This window comes from Solenopsis invicta, chromosome 10 (genome assembly GCF_016802725.1).
Source record: "Solenopsis invicta isolate M01_SB chromosome 10, UNIL_Sinv_3.0, whole genome shotgun sequence".
Classification (NCBI taxonomy): Eukaryota; Metazoa; Arthropoda; class Insecta; order Hymenoptera; family Formicidae; genus Solenopsis; species Solenopsis invicta.
Window position 1 is genome coordinate 7,284,270 of NC_052673.1, and position 17,315 is coordinate 7,301,584.

A 17,315-nucleotide genomic window follows, 5' to 3' on the forward strand; every position below is an offset into this window, starting at 1 on the left:
GATTTATCTCAACAAATTTTGACAACATCAAAAACTTTTTTTTCAACAATTGCACGCATGATCTAATAATGAATTTTGTACTAAATGGATTTCACCCCAAGAGTAATAAGTTTATGAAGGTACCAACCACATGCGTTTATTAATGTAGCAGAAACTTCGTTATCTCATATTAGGAACCTATCCCATAATAGGCGACTTTACCCTACTACATATATAAAGCTATCAATAAAAATATTGGAAATAATTTACTTTCTCTGTAATAATTTTATGAATATAATCAAAATTGTCATTTTTAGGGCATTTTATCCGATTTAGCTCAAAAACTTGATGTAATATATAGGCAATTAATATATAGGCAATTTCTGTGACCAGATTCGTGTTCAACGCACAAAATTACTTAGATAATTACTTGTAATTCTGAAACAAAAAAGTCTCGCAGAGCTGTGTAATTATTTTTGTCGATAACCATCAGTAGAAATTAAAAAAATCAGAGTTCGGCAAAAATTGCACGTGTTGGTCGATTTTTCTCCATCCCACTCTACTTCCCACGCAATTCAAATGCCGATTGGTGAGGTAAGGGGAACAACGCTAGCTGAAAATTTTCTGCCGAACTCTAAAAAAATATTAGAAAACCCACAGATAGCAAAAACTGCTTTTATTTTAAATGTATATTCAAATGGAGTTTAACGATAAAATTATGATTTTTTACAACAATAAATGTTTACACTACGTATCCAGGTTGCGTCTAGGATACATCCAGGACATATGAGAATTTATCTGAGAAAACACGCGTTACTGTTTTTATACCGAAACCAGCCGAGACTAAACTCTCTTATGCCGTTACAAAACTTAAAAACTTAAAAAGTAAACGGCTTTTCTTCTTTCACTGAAAAAACTTCTTATGAAAAAGATTAAGATACCACGTGGCATAATTTTGTAGCCGGCGGTTCTAATGCCAGACTCGCACTCTCGCACAATTCACTTCTTTCCAATATATATTACAAAAGCGCGCGCTTATAATCATACAATCCGTCATAATACGGTCGATACCTATACAAATCAATCACTCATAGAGCTTCCAAAATCACTTAATATTAATGGCAAATTAGCGCACAATTGCATCTTTCGTTGATATCTGTTACAACAATGTCTTTAAATGTGTCACATGGTAACCCGTCGTCCAACGAACGATTTTCTCTTCCGCAGGAATAAACATAACTACCCACACGCGGTAAACATAAACATAACATAAAAATTAATGTTGAATGAATAAAATTAATAAAATACATATTATTGATAAAATTGCCTCCCCCGCGGCACAGTCTCTTCCTTTTTTGTTTAAAAATGCAACAATTCCGCCAATATTGGTAACAAATTCATTATAATAACGTAAGTAAGTATAAGACGATCGCAGCATTTTGCTAACAGATTTTGTGCTTAAAATAAAGTGCTCAAGAAAAGAAATACGTGAAACGCTATAATTATTCATAATTATGATTACAATAATGTATCGTAAGACGTATAATTATAATTACGATAAATATAATTATAAATTCGTCAACAAATTGCGCACGCATGCGCACAGTATAATACGTTCCAAGATCATCCATGAAACTTTGAATTTATGGCCTTACGGATTCTCAAATCCCAAGATCATAAAATCCTTAAATAAATCGTAATCTCTTAATTTTGCATTATTATACAGATATGCAAGGTGCAATGTATCGTATTCACATTTCATTTTTGCTTGGACTAAAATTATTGTTTAAGTTCGATCGCTTTGCCACTTAAAAGTATAATGAGACCAACCGACTTAATGTCAGAATAAAATCTCTCCACGCGTAATTCAGGATAAAAGTTCCAGCTACAATATCACTGGAATATCCCTTAGGAAAAATACGCCCGACCGAAATGACACTCAAATGAATCCATATGGAGGTTTATTTGGGAGTTAACATTCATTTGAGTGTCATTTCGGACACTAGTTGGATGTATTTTTCATAAGGGATCGCTATGATTACTTCATTTTAGACCATGGGCATGTAAGTTGGCTGACATTAAACCTCCTGGTTCATTAATATCTCACCACAGTGACCGTACGGACATAAGCCTATGATCGTTAAGTCGTGCCTTGGGTAACTAAAATAAGAGTATGTTTAGGCACTTTCGAAATGCCGGGAAACGAAGGCGGGCTCCTGCTATCAGCCTGGCTTGGAATACGAAGTAGATGCGATTGTCAGGGCTTTCTCTCGTTCGCACTTTCCTCAAGGTCCGGGTCTTCATTGATGATCGAGATGTCGCGGATCGACGGTCTGCGCATTTTCCAAGCTTCCGGCGGACTAACCGGCGCTGTGGTCTTAGTCAGCAGCTTCGGTCCTGACAGCATGATGAGGATAGCTCCCGCCGGTGCAGTCAGAAGTACCGAGAGTACGCACATCATCAGCACTGTCTCGGCATACTCAATTTGTTGATGATCATTCTTGTTGACCTCGTCGAGGGTAACGGGTCCTAGAGCCGCTTGCACGGTCGCCTTCGCCATCAACGCCAGAGCGATGAACACCTTTTCCTTGAGATTTAGCTTAGAACCGATCCCAAGCAATATCGTCGCTCCGATACGGATGACGATACCTGCAATCAAACAACTTAACGCGAGGTAGACGGTTCTTCCTTCAAGCTCATTGAGCTTGATCTGCGTGCCGGTAATGCCAAACAAGATTGGTTCAAATATCATCCAAAAGATCTCGAAAGACGTGGCCACCGGGTTCTGTAAAAAAAGAAAAAAAAGATATTTGTACATAATTACGATCGGGCAAAGAATTTATGGACATACGATTTTTATTATTATTTAAAATTTCTATCAGTCTGACAATAAATTCCATTTTCTTTAAAGAAAAAGTTTTAATAAACTGATTATCAGGTACTGACACAGTAATCAGTTTATTGAAACATTTTGTCAGCTCTTTTTTCAAAGGTTATTAACATTTTTTATAAATAATTTATTTATTTGTTTCTATTTTCTTCGTATCTAATTTTCGAAAGAGTAATATTCAACGAATGAAGCTAAAGGGCAATAATAGCAGTATTTTAATTGGATTTGTCGAGATACAACACACAATGCTAGATGTTAAAACGCCGCGAGTATACAATGACATTTTCCACAAATTTTGCTCTAAAGAAGGGAGAGTCGATTCGGTATTCGGCGATGATATCTCGCATCGCATTGTCCATTCGTTCGATATCGGGATATGGAAATCTTCCAGCGTTGCATGGAAATGCGGAATATCCAGAGTTCACGCAGTGTGCAAGCTCGTATTTATCACTATTGTTTACATGCGCCTGTGGTGCGTAGGAAATCTCGTCGATATTGATTTATTTAATTTAATTCTATGCAATTTCCGGATAATGCATGTAGTATGATCCGCAGATACAAGGAAATTATAGGTAACACGCATGCTTTTTTGCACGAATTTTTTTTATAATATTAAGCAGATAATATTAAGGCATTAAAAAAAAATCATATAATTTATTGTTTTTCAAAGGAAATAATTAGAGCCATGATCAAATTGTATTTTACAATATTAAACTCTATATTTACATATCAAATTAAAATATAATTACTTATAGAAGAAAGTTACTGACATACTGACAGTAGACGTTGTAAAGTGACAAGGAGGCTAAGAAATAAGGATGTACATATTTCTTGTACGAAACTAAACATTGCAATATATTAATATTGATAAAAACATGATTTGCTTAAATAATTAAAGAAGTAAAAACCTATAGTTTATATATTATGTAACTTGTTTGTACATAGAATTAGTTAAAATAATAATATAGTAAGACTCCCTATAACGCTAAAAATTGCGCTACTGCCCCCGTGTCACGCGAGAAACAAAGAGTATTTATTCAGTATCTAACACCTTGTTTAAAATAGAATAAATTGCATATTATTTTCTGTTATATTAAAAAAATATTTATTTAGTTCTAACATGTGGTTTAAAACAGAATAAATTGCATATTATTTTCTTTTATGTTAAAAAAGAATATTTATTCAGTTTTAACTTTATACGCTCCTGATTCTGTATAACGCGAGATTCCTATAGCGCGAAATACATCTCTTGTGTTAGGGGGTCCTGCTGTGTACTTCAAATGCAAACATTAAAGTTTGATAATTTCTTTTTTTCAAATTACATAATTTAAATAATAATACTGAATATATTACAAACAATATTACAAACAACAATATTAGATTATTTTACATGTTTATAATTTTCTAAAATTGTTTTGTTACTTTTTTTATTTTTAAACAATATGTATCTAGGTTAAATAAGAAAAAATTTGAAGAAATATCGAGCAAATGACAGTTCATTGTAGTTAATGAGGCGCAAAGTTTTAATTTTTTTTTTTAATGTTACAATTTTTCTTTGAGTCATCATTAGTGTACAGTACTATAAATTTGGACATATTCAATAATATTGTAAGCTTTCATTTTCTTCTCTTTTATTTGGGTTCCCATTGGAAGTACAAAATCATCTTCAAGAAACTGAATGCTTCGTGCTTGATTGAATGACCGAATAATTAGTAAAACAAAAATGTACTCGTAAAAAGTCGTAAAATGAGAGTAGATTATTCCCCAAACATAATGTACTAATGATATAAAATACATTTCTTTATAACCACTGATATCATACCACTGATATCATGTAAAGCTTCACAATCTAATCCTTTTTACGTGATTTTAATGTAGTCTTAATTATTACATCTATATGATTTTAAATATGCCATATGTAATTTGCATAATATTAATTATATCAATATAATCGATATCTTACTATAAAATGTATCGACATACTTAAAATTAAGAAATTGGCTATGCCGGTCGAAAGCATATCTTAGTAGTTCAATAATTTCTAGGGTGAATTTACATGCATACATTTACAAGTGATTTCAAATTGCGCGTCGCATGTTTGCCGAACTTAAAACGCAGCTGTTAAATAGAACCAGAACTGTATTATCAAAATTAAATTGCTAATCAATGTAATTGTTTTGATGTCAAGAAGTATCTTTACGATTCCCCCCTGTCCCGAAATAAATTATATCATTTACATCACTACATAAATTGATATATTGATTACGTGTAAATGGTAGAAAATTCTGGCTATATTTTATCATGTGCATTTATATGCTATATGTTATATTCAAACGAATAACAGAAAAACACTATTCTGCATATGTGAAAATCAGTAAAAACTTTATGTTCACTTTTATAAAAAAAAAAAAATTTTTTTTTTATCTCTCTTTGATAAATTGTTAATTTATCACGAATATGTATTCATTAATATCAAGTTTTCAGGGATTATCACAAAATGTCAGTTCCGATACGATCACAAAAATCAAACAATGTTGCATCGACAGAAAATAACGACTCGTTTTATTTGTAAATAAAGGCTGCTAAGTTTTTCATGGATGCATTAATTATTAGGATTGAGAATGTTTTACCTTAAACAAGTAACTCGTTGCCATTACCGTTACAGACAGAAAAAAGTAACAATAGTTAAAAATAGCAAAAAGAGAAAATAACAAAAATAGTAGTTATAAAGTAACGTGTTATTTCACACGATTCTCTTTTGATGGTATCCCAAACTGTGTTTAATTATTATACATTATAACATTGAGTAAATTTTTATTCTAAATATAAGAATATATAGTTGAAATTTATATGTGTTATTCTTGCCTCAAGATAATAAATCAATCTTATTTAATTCAATGGAGAAAAATAAGAATTATAGACCTCACGTTAATATTATATTGCTTTATTTTTATAATGTAAGGTTACAATGGTATTAAGTTTAACAAGAATATTTTTAATCTTGTTATTAGAAATTTTTTTTAAGAAGATGATAGCGGTTTTGACTTGGATGACCGCTAGATATGAGCAGGATTGAAAAGTGACACATTCCTTGTAACGGCGATATCATTATAATTACTTTTATTTAGTAACGAATAAATAACAACGTTACATTTTCTTATTTGTAACGTTAATAGTAACACAGTTACATTTTTTAGTAACAATTTGAATAGTTATTTTTACGTCGATTTCAAGCACAGCGTAAATTGAAACTAGAAATTCGACGACTAAAGTTGTCAAATATAAAATTGCCATCACGTTGGAATTATATTTAACAACTTATGCGAAATAATTTTTAGCTGTTTGGCTTAAGAGAGGAAATACATTTAAAAGGCTAGAAAAGAAACAATTTTCAAGAATTTTTTAAATTAAATTCATTTAATCGATTGTTTCAATATTTGATATACTTGTTTCTCTTACATTTTAGTACATAAATAATTTTTTTGGTTAGAAAATAGAAAAAATGTAGAAACTGTAGCATTGCAAAGCGATGTGAGTTGTCAATCGGCGAGTAAGCCTGCTCCTGTTGTATTGATTTGAGACGGACAAAAACATTTTTTTATGTTAATAACATGTATACGCTTTATGTGTACCTACAAAAATGGGAAAAAAATGACAAATGAAAAAATGGTGCATGTTTGAAAAAAAATTTGAATTTTTCACAATATTTTCGTTGAATTTTGCAGTAAAAAAAGTACTTTCTGTTTATAAACGTTTCATAATCTTTTAGATACACATAGAAAGTGAATGTATAGATAAGATGTGTAAAATTTAAAGAGGATAGATTAAATGATTTTTGAACAACCTTGCTTGCTAACTCACATTGCTACCTCTCTTGTTTGCAGCGCTACAGTTTCTATAATTTTTTATATTTTTTAACCAAAAAAATTATTTATATACTAAAAAGTTAGAGCAACAAGTATACGAAATTTTGAAACAATCAATTGAATAGTTTTAATTTAAAAAATTCTTGAAGATTGTCTTTTTTCTTCTGCCTTCTAAATGTATTTCCTCCCCTTGCGAAATCACGCAGCAAGATATCGCTGACGATTTACCCCCTTTACTCCGATTTTCCCCTCTACACATATCTCATATCCAGCCCATCGACAAATCACCGGAAGTTTGTTTTATCTGAACAACATTGACAAGTCGATGACAGTTTGAATTGCGCAAAATTTGATTTTAAACCATAAATTTATAATAAATATAAGTTTTGCCAATTGCGAGGATCGTGAGGATCATTTTCATTAACTACTCTCTAATTTTAATTAAAAATAATTATTATTTCTCTGTATTAATTTTTTTCTTTAACCTTTTCGAGATTCCAGGTACATATGTGTACCATGGTACCGGTAAAAACCGTCTTGAAAGGGTTAATAATTGAAGATTGACAGTGAAGTCGCTAGCGATTTCATGTCACATGCATATGTAACGGGAGAAAGCAACAAATACTTGACAATAGCATCATTTTTCATCAACTTCTCTTAAGTCGCTAGATTTTTTCATTTCTTGTTTTGAAGAGGAAATCGGAGTAGAGGGAAAAAATCGTCAGCGATTTCTCGTTGCATGCATTTACACCTTTATATGCGTGCAAACAGTTTCAAACGTTGTTTAATTTATGGCTAGGTTACATTGTTTACACTACCAATTTTTTTATAAGCGCACTAAAGATGATCGGACTAAAAGTTGAAATTTGCAATTATATACATTGAATTTATAATATAAAATAATTATTAAGATCCAATTTGTCCTATTAAATTGCCTCTATATCTTTTTTATTATTAATATTAGTTTTATTTATAAAATGCTACAAAGCATTAGAAACAAATTATAATTTTTATCTTGTGGCTATATAACAGCCTGTAATTGAAATATATGACAAAATTTATTTAATTTTTGTTACCAATGTATCGTCAAATCTTACACACACACGCGCGCGCGTTTGTATAATAATATAACAATACATAAAAAATTAATATACCTTAAATTTTAAACCTTATTTCTTTACTAGAAGATGGAAGTCTATAATACATTTTATTTATATTTATCATGGATATATAATATTAATGTCAAGAAAAAGTAACGAAAATAGTAACAACTCGTTATTTTTTTAGTAACGATAACAATAATGAGTTACTTTCATAATAAAGCGTCAATCCTGGATTTATAATCCTTGAAAAGGATGTTCGCTTGGGAATACTGTAATTCTATTTTCTGAATCCTTTTTTGTTTATAATTGTATCGTGTGTATTTTGGTATGTGATGCTAATCAATAAAATTTATTTCACTTGTGACACATATATTTGGTTGAAAATAACGCTTTTCAGACGAATTTAAACAACTTCATTAGTATGTAACATTTCAATATTATTTTTACGTTTCACTGACGTTATGTTTGGTCATTAATAACGTAACTATATTGAGAAACTCACGACAAATCGATGTTATTGTATTGCTGTTTTATTGCAATTAAATATACATATAATAAATAAATAAATTTATGGCACGCAAATTAATATATAAATAAAAAGTAGTCACTAAACAGTAATCTAAAATTATCAAAAATGATAAAATTATCGTTACAAACACCAAGTTTAAATAGCAAATTTTAATTTGATTTAAATGATGCTCGTAATGATATCTTTATTATTTTCGGTAATTTTAGACTAGTAACTACTTTTTACTTATATATTAATTTGTGCGTTGTTCAATTTATTTATTTATTCATATTTATTTGCCACAATGTTCCACGTTCAATTCACGACTCTTTGCGGATACTTTTTTAATTTAATGACCATTTGATTTTGCATCTAAGGTAAACGAAGCACTCAAATCGCTCTTAATATCGTAGATTTTTATAAGTTTCCAAAAACATTTTTTGAAGATGTTTTGGAAACTCATAAAAATCCACGATATTAAATATGTTTTATTCGAAATGTTATTGCAGTACACGTATTGCAGTATACTGATGATGACTTGGAAAAGAATCGAAACGTTTCAAAACTCAATGCACTTTTAATATTAAAAGACATGAAAAATGACTTTTACTTGCCCGATATTTCTTTTAACTTTTCTTATTTTTCTTCTCATCGTTTACTTCTAATAAATTATCATTTTTTAAATAAATTGCTGATTTTTATTTTATAATTTTTAAAAATTGCTTTTATTTTTCTAAATATTCAACTCTAAACTTTTAATTTTATATAAAATGTAGTTTAATATATAGAAATATATTTCATTACTTGGTTTACCGATTTAGTTCATAATTAATTCCTTCATTACAGAGTCGCGTTTAAATTCCACCATCACTGTTTATTCAGCTTATTATATCAGTTTGGAAGCCTAATTTCGCAGACGTTTATTTTTGATTATCTTATAGAAACATTAATTATTACAAAATATAAAACAATATTAAAAAAAAAACTGCCATATCATCTGAAAATATTTTAAATTTATGTTTTTAAAATTTTATTTTTGGCTAATATTTAAAAAAATACAGTTCAAAAACTTAACGGTTATATTATGGTAAAATAGTATTTGTAATTTTCTTCTATATATTATAATTACATTTCATCAAATTTAATCAGACAAATCCCGTGAAAAAGTGACATATAAATTATATTTAATAACGTTTAACTTCATTTAATTACATCAAGTCGCATTGCATCCTGAAAGAGAAACGTTTTATCGAAATGAATTGTTTCATCCTTTGAAACAAAAGATCGTTCTACTGTCGTAACTTTGTCGCGCGATTGTTCCGTAGTAATTAATCTAGGCAGGATAAATTATGCCGGCACGCGACATGCGACATGCATATCATACGGCGGTAATATCGACAGATGCTGGTTACAGTCACACGTCACGAAACGCGTGCGAAAGAACGTGTCGCCGCTACCGCACCGTCGACAGCGGAGAATGCGACGACGCGATGCGGAAATGGGAAAACGAGCCGGTTGACTCCCAATCCGCACCCCGTCGGATAGTGACGATACGTCGGCCTGAATATTTCACGAGATTCAAGTTATTGGGCCAGGAAAGCGAAGCTCCGCGACACCTCCCTTCGTCGCCGATACATTTCTTTCCTCCGCCGGGAAATTAATATTTAATATCTTTTGCACTTAGAATAGAATTGTGCGATTCAAAATATCTTGCAATGTCGACGTCATTCGTTATGTGTCACTCCGATTATTTTTAATCTAGAATGCTGCTGTGGATAAATTTTCAAATCCTAATTCAAGTAATAGTATAAATCTTGTTATTAAAATTTTGATAGCTTGAAATAACTTTTGATAAAACTTTTTACATTAAATTAGTTTAGTTTATTTTAACATCTTGCAATTTATAAAGTAAACGTAAATAAGTATAAACGTAAGAAATATTTTTTGTTATTAGCAAATTTTTGTCTGAAGCAGAGTTGATGTAAAAAAAAATATGAGTATTATTTAGGATTTAATCATTCAATATTTTTTATCAGTCAATAGCTTTTTATTAAATTGTTAGTAACAATTTAGTTAAATCGTTAAAATCTATCGTAGACGTAACAAAAATAATTCAAAAATTTAATCCTTAAATGTACGTATGCTGCTATAAATAAATTTTCACTCAAGTGCTAATTCAAATATAATTTTTGTTATTAAAATTTTGTTAGCTTAAAATAATATTTCATAAAATTGGTTTATATATAATATTATATTTAGTATTATATTTTATATTTTATATTTTATATTATATTTTTAAGTATAATAGTGTTAGTTCAGTTTTTCTTCACACCTTGCGATTAATAGAGAAGAAAGAAAGTATAACAAAATTTTTAAAAATGCTTCAAAAAGATTTAATTATGTGGCTGAATTTTTACTCACAATCAGAGCTTATACTGCCCATACAGCACAAAGTTTAAAATTAGGTCAAACGTCTTTAAGATGTCTTTAAGGCTACTTCTGGAAAGATGTCTTAAAGACATCTTTTTAGATGTCTTAAAGACGTCTTACGTCCCGATTTTAGACTTGGCGCTGTATGAGTGTTGACAATTAAATAATATATTAACGTGTTTTGCAAAAATTGAAACTACTATTTAATGTATGCACGTGAAATTCATGTGTGAATTTCTCATCACAGCAACTTACTCATCATATTAGTAAATTTGTGTATAAATTTTATGATGTATACATTATAAAATCTGTACTTACATCGTCCACCTCCCAGCCTTCTTGTTGCCAAAAGTAGGCACTTACGAAAGCTGCAGCCACGACCGCGAGCGGCCCGGCACCACCAAGGTCGATTGCCTCACTGCCGAAAACCGCCAGCAACCCACCCCCGAGTAACATCAGCACTCTTAGAGGCACCATGAAAGGCTACAACATTAGCACATAAACGAAGCGTTAGGACCTAATAGAAAACGCCGTGTCATGATTACGAAGTGATTTATTGATTTCATTACGAAAGATAAGTTTCGAAATATGAGCTCCTCCTTTTGATATATACGCGCTTGAGTAAATGATGTAGTTAGGTAATAGCATCAAGAGAGTGTATGAGTTTGTAATACGCTTTGAATGTTCAAACAGCGATTATAAAGAAAATAGAATTCTTATAAAGAGGTTTATCATAAAAATATGAAAAGTACTTTTGTAATAAACCACTTTATAAAAATTTTATTGAAATAATGGAAATAAAATTAAAATAGAATTTAATAAAAAATCAGAAATTATGGAGACAGTAGTATAAAAAGATTAACAATAGCTGTTTTAAAATTAAAAAAATAATAAATTAAATAAAAAGTTTTTTTATTAAATATATTGCACTTTTGTCAAAATTAAAAATTTTTTAAATGTTGATTTATTTTATGAATAGTAACTGCAATACCGCTGCAAATCATGCTTATTAAAAAATACTTTGCAATGGTTATCGTAACAATACATAGAATGTTCTAAAAGTAAAAGTATTTGCAGTATCTAGAAAAAAAGAACTTAAATCTTGTCGTCTATATAAATATTTTTTTGTTTATACATTTTTAAGAAAATGATAATTGTTTGAAGAAAAAAATAAGATTTTGGCTCTTTGAAACTATTTTTGTTATTTTTTAATAATAAATTGAAACATTTTTATTAAAAATCTTATATGATAGACAGAAGTGAGTAACGGGGAAAAAAAATTGGAAAAGTTGTAGCCAAATCAGTTGAATAATTTTCGAAATATTGTGATTTGATTTTAAAAATAATGTTTCAAGAAAAATGTGTTTTAAGCGACTCTAATAAATTAAAAAATGGGGTATTTTTTAATTTCATGTAAAACTCTTGTTTAAAGAAATAAATAAATAATATGTTTTTGTTTGAAAGTATTTTTATCAAAGTAAATAAAATGTAGAATTAAATATAATATAAATAAACAGAAAGAAGGGCCAATCAAAACTACTTTGTTTTTATGTGAGTTTGCATTTTTTAAACAAAAAATTACAAATAAAAGTTTCAAAACATAGACACGAATTAGAAATTGTCTTTTCTCAGAGCAGTTTTTATAATATTGTTTTGAATTTTACAATAATTCAGTTTTATGCAAGATAAGGAAAAACAACCGTTTGGCAAAATGAATTTTAAACTAACAAAATAGACACTAGAGCTACATTTTCCTTTTCTTTTCTTTTAACATGGATTATCTATAAAATACAAGCTAATATATATGAAGATTCCTAGAAATTTTTCATATATAATAAATAAAACGTTTTTTTTTGTTTTTATTTATACAAATACCTCATTCTGTTCCACAACATGTAGCACAATATATAAAGATTAGTAGAGGTGTGCTAATAAAGTATCTGCGAAATCGAATCGAATCTTTGATAATGTGTTCAAAATTGAATCTGAAATTTTTATGTTGAATGATATTAAATTGAATCTTTTTGATTCGAATACGAATCATATGTGAATTTTGCATTTACATTATATGCTAATTTAAATGTTTTAAAGAGTTTTTAATGACTTTTCAAATCATTTTAATAGACAAGAAAATTAATAGCAAGAATTTTAAAAAATAATTACAGCAAAATAATGTGCTAATTAAAAGTTTATAAAAAAAATACTAGACAATAAATGTATTATTATACTGATATTATAAATAAACATTGAATGAAATATATAAGCTATAATACTTATAATTAGTTTACACTGTTGAAGTGATAGTACGTTAGCGCACTTCATTAGAAAAATATAATAAATTAATTTTTCTTTCAAATTTTGTTTTAAATTTTGTAAAATCATGATATAAATCTGTGAAATGTTAAAATAAATTTACAAAGAATATTATTTTTCACGCACACAAATTGAATAATTTTCAAGATTAAAAAATGATAGAAAAGTTATGGAAATCAATAAACAATCAGGTACAAAAATTGTTATGCGCTGATACGAGATTGTTCTTGCAAAAGATGTAAATGAAACAATCAAAACAGGCAATTCATTGTTCGAATCATAGATTTGAAATCTACGAATTATTCAAATTCGAACCTTTAAAATTTGAATGGAATCGAATCCACTTTAATTCGATTCGATTCAATTCAAATTCGAATCATGCACATCTCTAAGATTATATTATTAGATTATTATGTTAATGTTTTAATAGATTATTAACTCTTAATAGATAGATCTCCTAATGTCTTTTATTCTATTCCATATAACTTTTAGAATCTTATAATATGTTTTATCGATAAGTGTACCAACTTATGCTGCATCTCGATTTTATGTTTAAAATTGTATCGTGAGAAAAATACGAAAAAAAATGTATATAAATAAAGCATATATCTCATAAAGAAATAAGGGGATGTTATTTTAAGAAACAGTATGTCGGTATTGGCGACTTCCCTCTGTGTTCTAAATGGTGTTCTAAATAATCGCAGTCCGCGCAATCTGCATATAACAATTTAATGATAAATTATCAATAAAAAATATACAGTTTTTTTCAACACTTGTCATTTCCACATATAAATTTGAAAATTGTAAAATTTTTCAAAATACGAGTATATCGTTCTACTTTTTGTTACAACTAAAAAAAGAAATTAAAAATAGGGAAAACCTTCATGAACCAATACCCAACGTTATTAAAAATATTGCTTTAAATTTTCAAATTTATTGGATAAACCATGTTTGAGTTATCGTGACTACTGCTGTGAAAAATAATGTTATGAAAAAGATACGTTTACAAATTCAGCAACACTTTTTCATTATAATTTTACATGTTGCTTTTTTTAATAAATGCATATTTTCAAAACAGAAGCACATTGTTTATTTCTTTAAATAAAAATTTTATATGATGTTAAAAAGTATCTTATTTTTCAATTCGCTAAAATTCAGCAATACTTTAAAGAGTATTTGCAGAGACTCTTTAGCCATTGAAATGAAACTTATTTCTCTCGTCTCTAATTGTTAGAAACAAACGATAAACAATACTTTTAATGCTCTAAAGCTAGTGGCGCATAGAAAAACGTAAGTGTACAGTAAACAAATCGGTCAATCGCAGTCAAAAACTTAATCAGTAACGCAAGCAGTAGCAAATCAAATGTTGATTTTCTTATTTCTTAATCAATTTACTGTTTATATTTTATTGCTTACATTTTTCTATGTGCCCCTAGTCTAAGAAACTGCAAAAAATGATAAATTGGTTTTTTCAAAGGTTTTAATCTACATAAAAAAAAAAAATTTATTTGAATACTTGCAATGAAATATTTATTTACGGTACATAAATGTTTATTAAATAAAAAAAATGATACTTAAGTTACAATAATAATTTTTAAACAAATATTTATTTATATTTTGTAAATATATTCATTGCAAGTATTCAAACAAATGTTTATTTAAATTTAGTAATTTCTTCTCTCGGTATACTATCTCCACTTAATCGATTTTGGATATTTTGTAATAGCGTCGGAGTAGAGTGTGAGGGGAGTGTTTGACCCGAAGTAACATAAACTCACTTGTCAGCAAGCAACTAAAGTATAAATAATGTTTGCGAACAAAGCGACAGTTTTAAGTGTATTCTCCTAAAAATACGTCCTCTTGACCCGGTGCACGTTGTAACAGTTTAAGTTCACCCAAAATCGGATAAATCAGGTTACAGTGCGAGCTAAGAATACTGCAGCCACCGCCGCAGTGCAACGGCGCTAATCCTCACGTGAACGATACTTTAGATACGATGAGGTGACGATGCAGTAACCGAGTACTCGTCGACTTCTTCGTCGAGTCCGCGCATCGACATTTAATTTACCTAAACCGACTGTTCCGAAAGCCTCTCGAGGTCCCCAGGCAAATTAAATTGAATTTCAAATCTTTCGCGATCAATAAAGAAAACGCTAGTGCCGCTAATGTGACGGCGATTTTTGTTCGAGTAAGGATGTATATCGTCAAAAATAATCGTATTGTTAATTAAAAAATCCAATTCGCTGCTCTTGAAAAGATATGTCGCTATTTCAACCACATCGCTATTTTCTTTAGCCAGGAACTAATTCTTAACATTTGAGAATCTCTCGCTTACAATCTATCGAGAACGGCTCTATTTGCGCAAGACGCTAATTATAAACCATCTTTCGATTTATACTTTAAATGTAAACGCGCATTCTTAAATGAAAAGAGATTTCAAATAACTTCGAGATTTGAAAAGAAGATGAGTAATGAGATAAAAGGAGTGAAATACCACGATATCTTGTATGATTTGCGTTGAACTCTAACGGAAACTGAGGAAAGAAATTTAAATTACATCGTTACAGTCTATTTAGACATTGTATAATTAATAGTTATTAGTGTTTGCTGCATTTTTATAAAAACTAAATTTTAGTTTTGCAGAGGTAGCAAACATATTTTACAGATTCTCTACGTAATTTTTTGATAGGGCAATATGGCAGGTATTATTTTTAGGTAGATTAACTTTAGTCTAACTTGAAGGCCTCAAATGTGGGCTTTTAAATAACGTATTGAATTTAATGTGTATATAAATTTGACATATAAAATTATAGAGGATCAACAAAAAAATTACTTTTTAAACCAAAGAAAGTATTTTTTAAAAAGTTATTTTTATAACTTGTTTGTTAACTGACCTTTACTTATTTCTAATTGCTTATGCATCGAGTTTTGATATCAGTTTTTAATTTATTTACATTTTATAAAATTATTTTTTGCAAGTAAAAATATATTTTAAGAAATGTTTATGAAATCTATTTGTTTTGTGACTCTTATTAGTGTATAAGATCTACGAAAGGTCATCAATTTGTGATTTCTTTTTAACACTAGAACTACGGTCAAATTTCTCACGAAAAACACGCAATTGGAAAAATCATGTTAATTAATTCTTTTTAATTAATTAGTTCCTTTTTTCAACTATTTTATGAGTAAACTTCATGCACAATCACAAAATTACAAAATTCTACAAGCTGTAGATTAATTATAAAGTTAATACAAAAAACTGAAACGGTTATTTTGACCGCGATCGTTGTTCTAGTGTTAAATAAAAATGTATTTTATAACATTAATTAGTAGTATGCCACGATCTCTCTCCTCGCAAAAACGATCCTCCTATTTCACAAACGTACCTTTTCTTCTCTCTTCAGTAAATTGTAAATTATGTGCGTTCTATATATTCAATAAACAGATAGAACGATAGAGCTCCATGGCTAACAAACTCGTTTCCATAAGAATCATCGTGTTAATATTTATCTGAGTTAATTTAAGCAAACAAAATAGTGTTCGATCAATCCCTCTTCTCCTTTATCCACTTTGATCTATGTTTTATTACGAAATGGTTTATGTGATTCTTTGGAAAAATCGCTAATAATTTCGAGGACGATCGAAGTTATTTGAGACGCCATCGAGCGAGGAAATGTAAACGTTTTTGTCGCCAAAAGATACTCGGCGGTTTGCGGATGCGGGAGATCACTGATGCACGATCTCCGGTACACAATTCATAAAGTGTTTACAGGATTTTCACGACCAGACGATAACCGCATAAGTGGATTTATCCGGTGATAGTAGATTTATTCGGATTTGCACTCATGCTCTATCCCCGCGAGTGCTTTCGCGGTATGCAGCGAAATCTAGTGCGGGCGCAAGGGAGATTCATCGCGCGGCGGCGGTGTGGGGTGAACGACTCCCCACTGGTTGACCCTATTTCCGCCGCAACCCTTTATTCTTATATCTCGCGCTGGGATAGTCAATTCGCGATATCTCGCGCAATCAGATAACCCGTGTGCATTATAACGCATAAAGCAACTCTAATTTCACGATTTCCACGCACGAAACGATGAGAAAGGACGCTTCCGTTTTCGAAATGTCGAAAAGGCGAGCATTGTTATTTTTTTAAATAGCACAGTCCGCGTCTCTCTCTCTCTCTCTCTCTCTCTCTCTCTCTCGCACGCATACTTTCAGAATCGAAC

General features: G+C 29.7%; 1 protein-coding gene across 5 annotated transcripts in view; it reads right to left on the bottom strand.

Annotated features, from left to right (window-relative positions):
- Positions 1 to 638: 638 nt before the first annotated feature.
- Positions 639 to 17,315, bottom strand: part of LOC105204367 (sodium/hydrogen exchanger 9B2) — a 68,287-nt gene continuing 51,610 nt past the window's right edge. For all 5 annotated transcript variants that reach the window (XM_011173426.3, XM_039454630.1, XM_011173424.3 and 2 more), the window contains exons 6-7: positions 11,095 to 11,259; positions 639 to 2,764 (exon numbers count right to left, since the gene is read on the bottom strand). In XM_011173426.3, the coding sequence (XP_011171728.1) occupies positions 2,237 to 2,764; positions 11,095 to 11,259 (693 nt within the window). In that variant the 3' untranslated portion in view covers positions 639 to 2,236. The remainder of the gene's footprint in view (positions 2,765 to 11,094; positions 11,260 to 17,315) is intronic.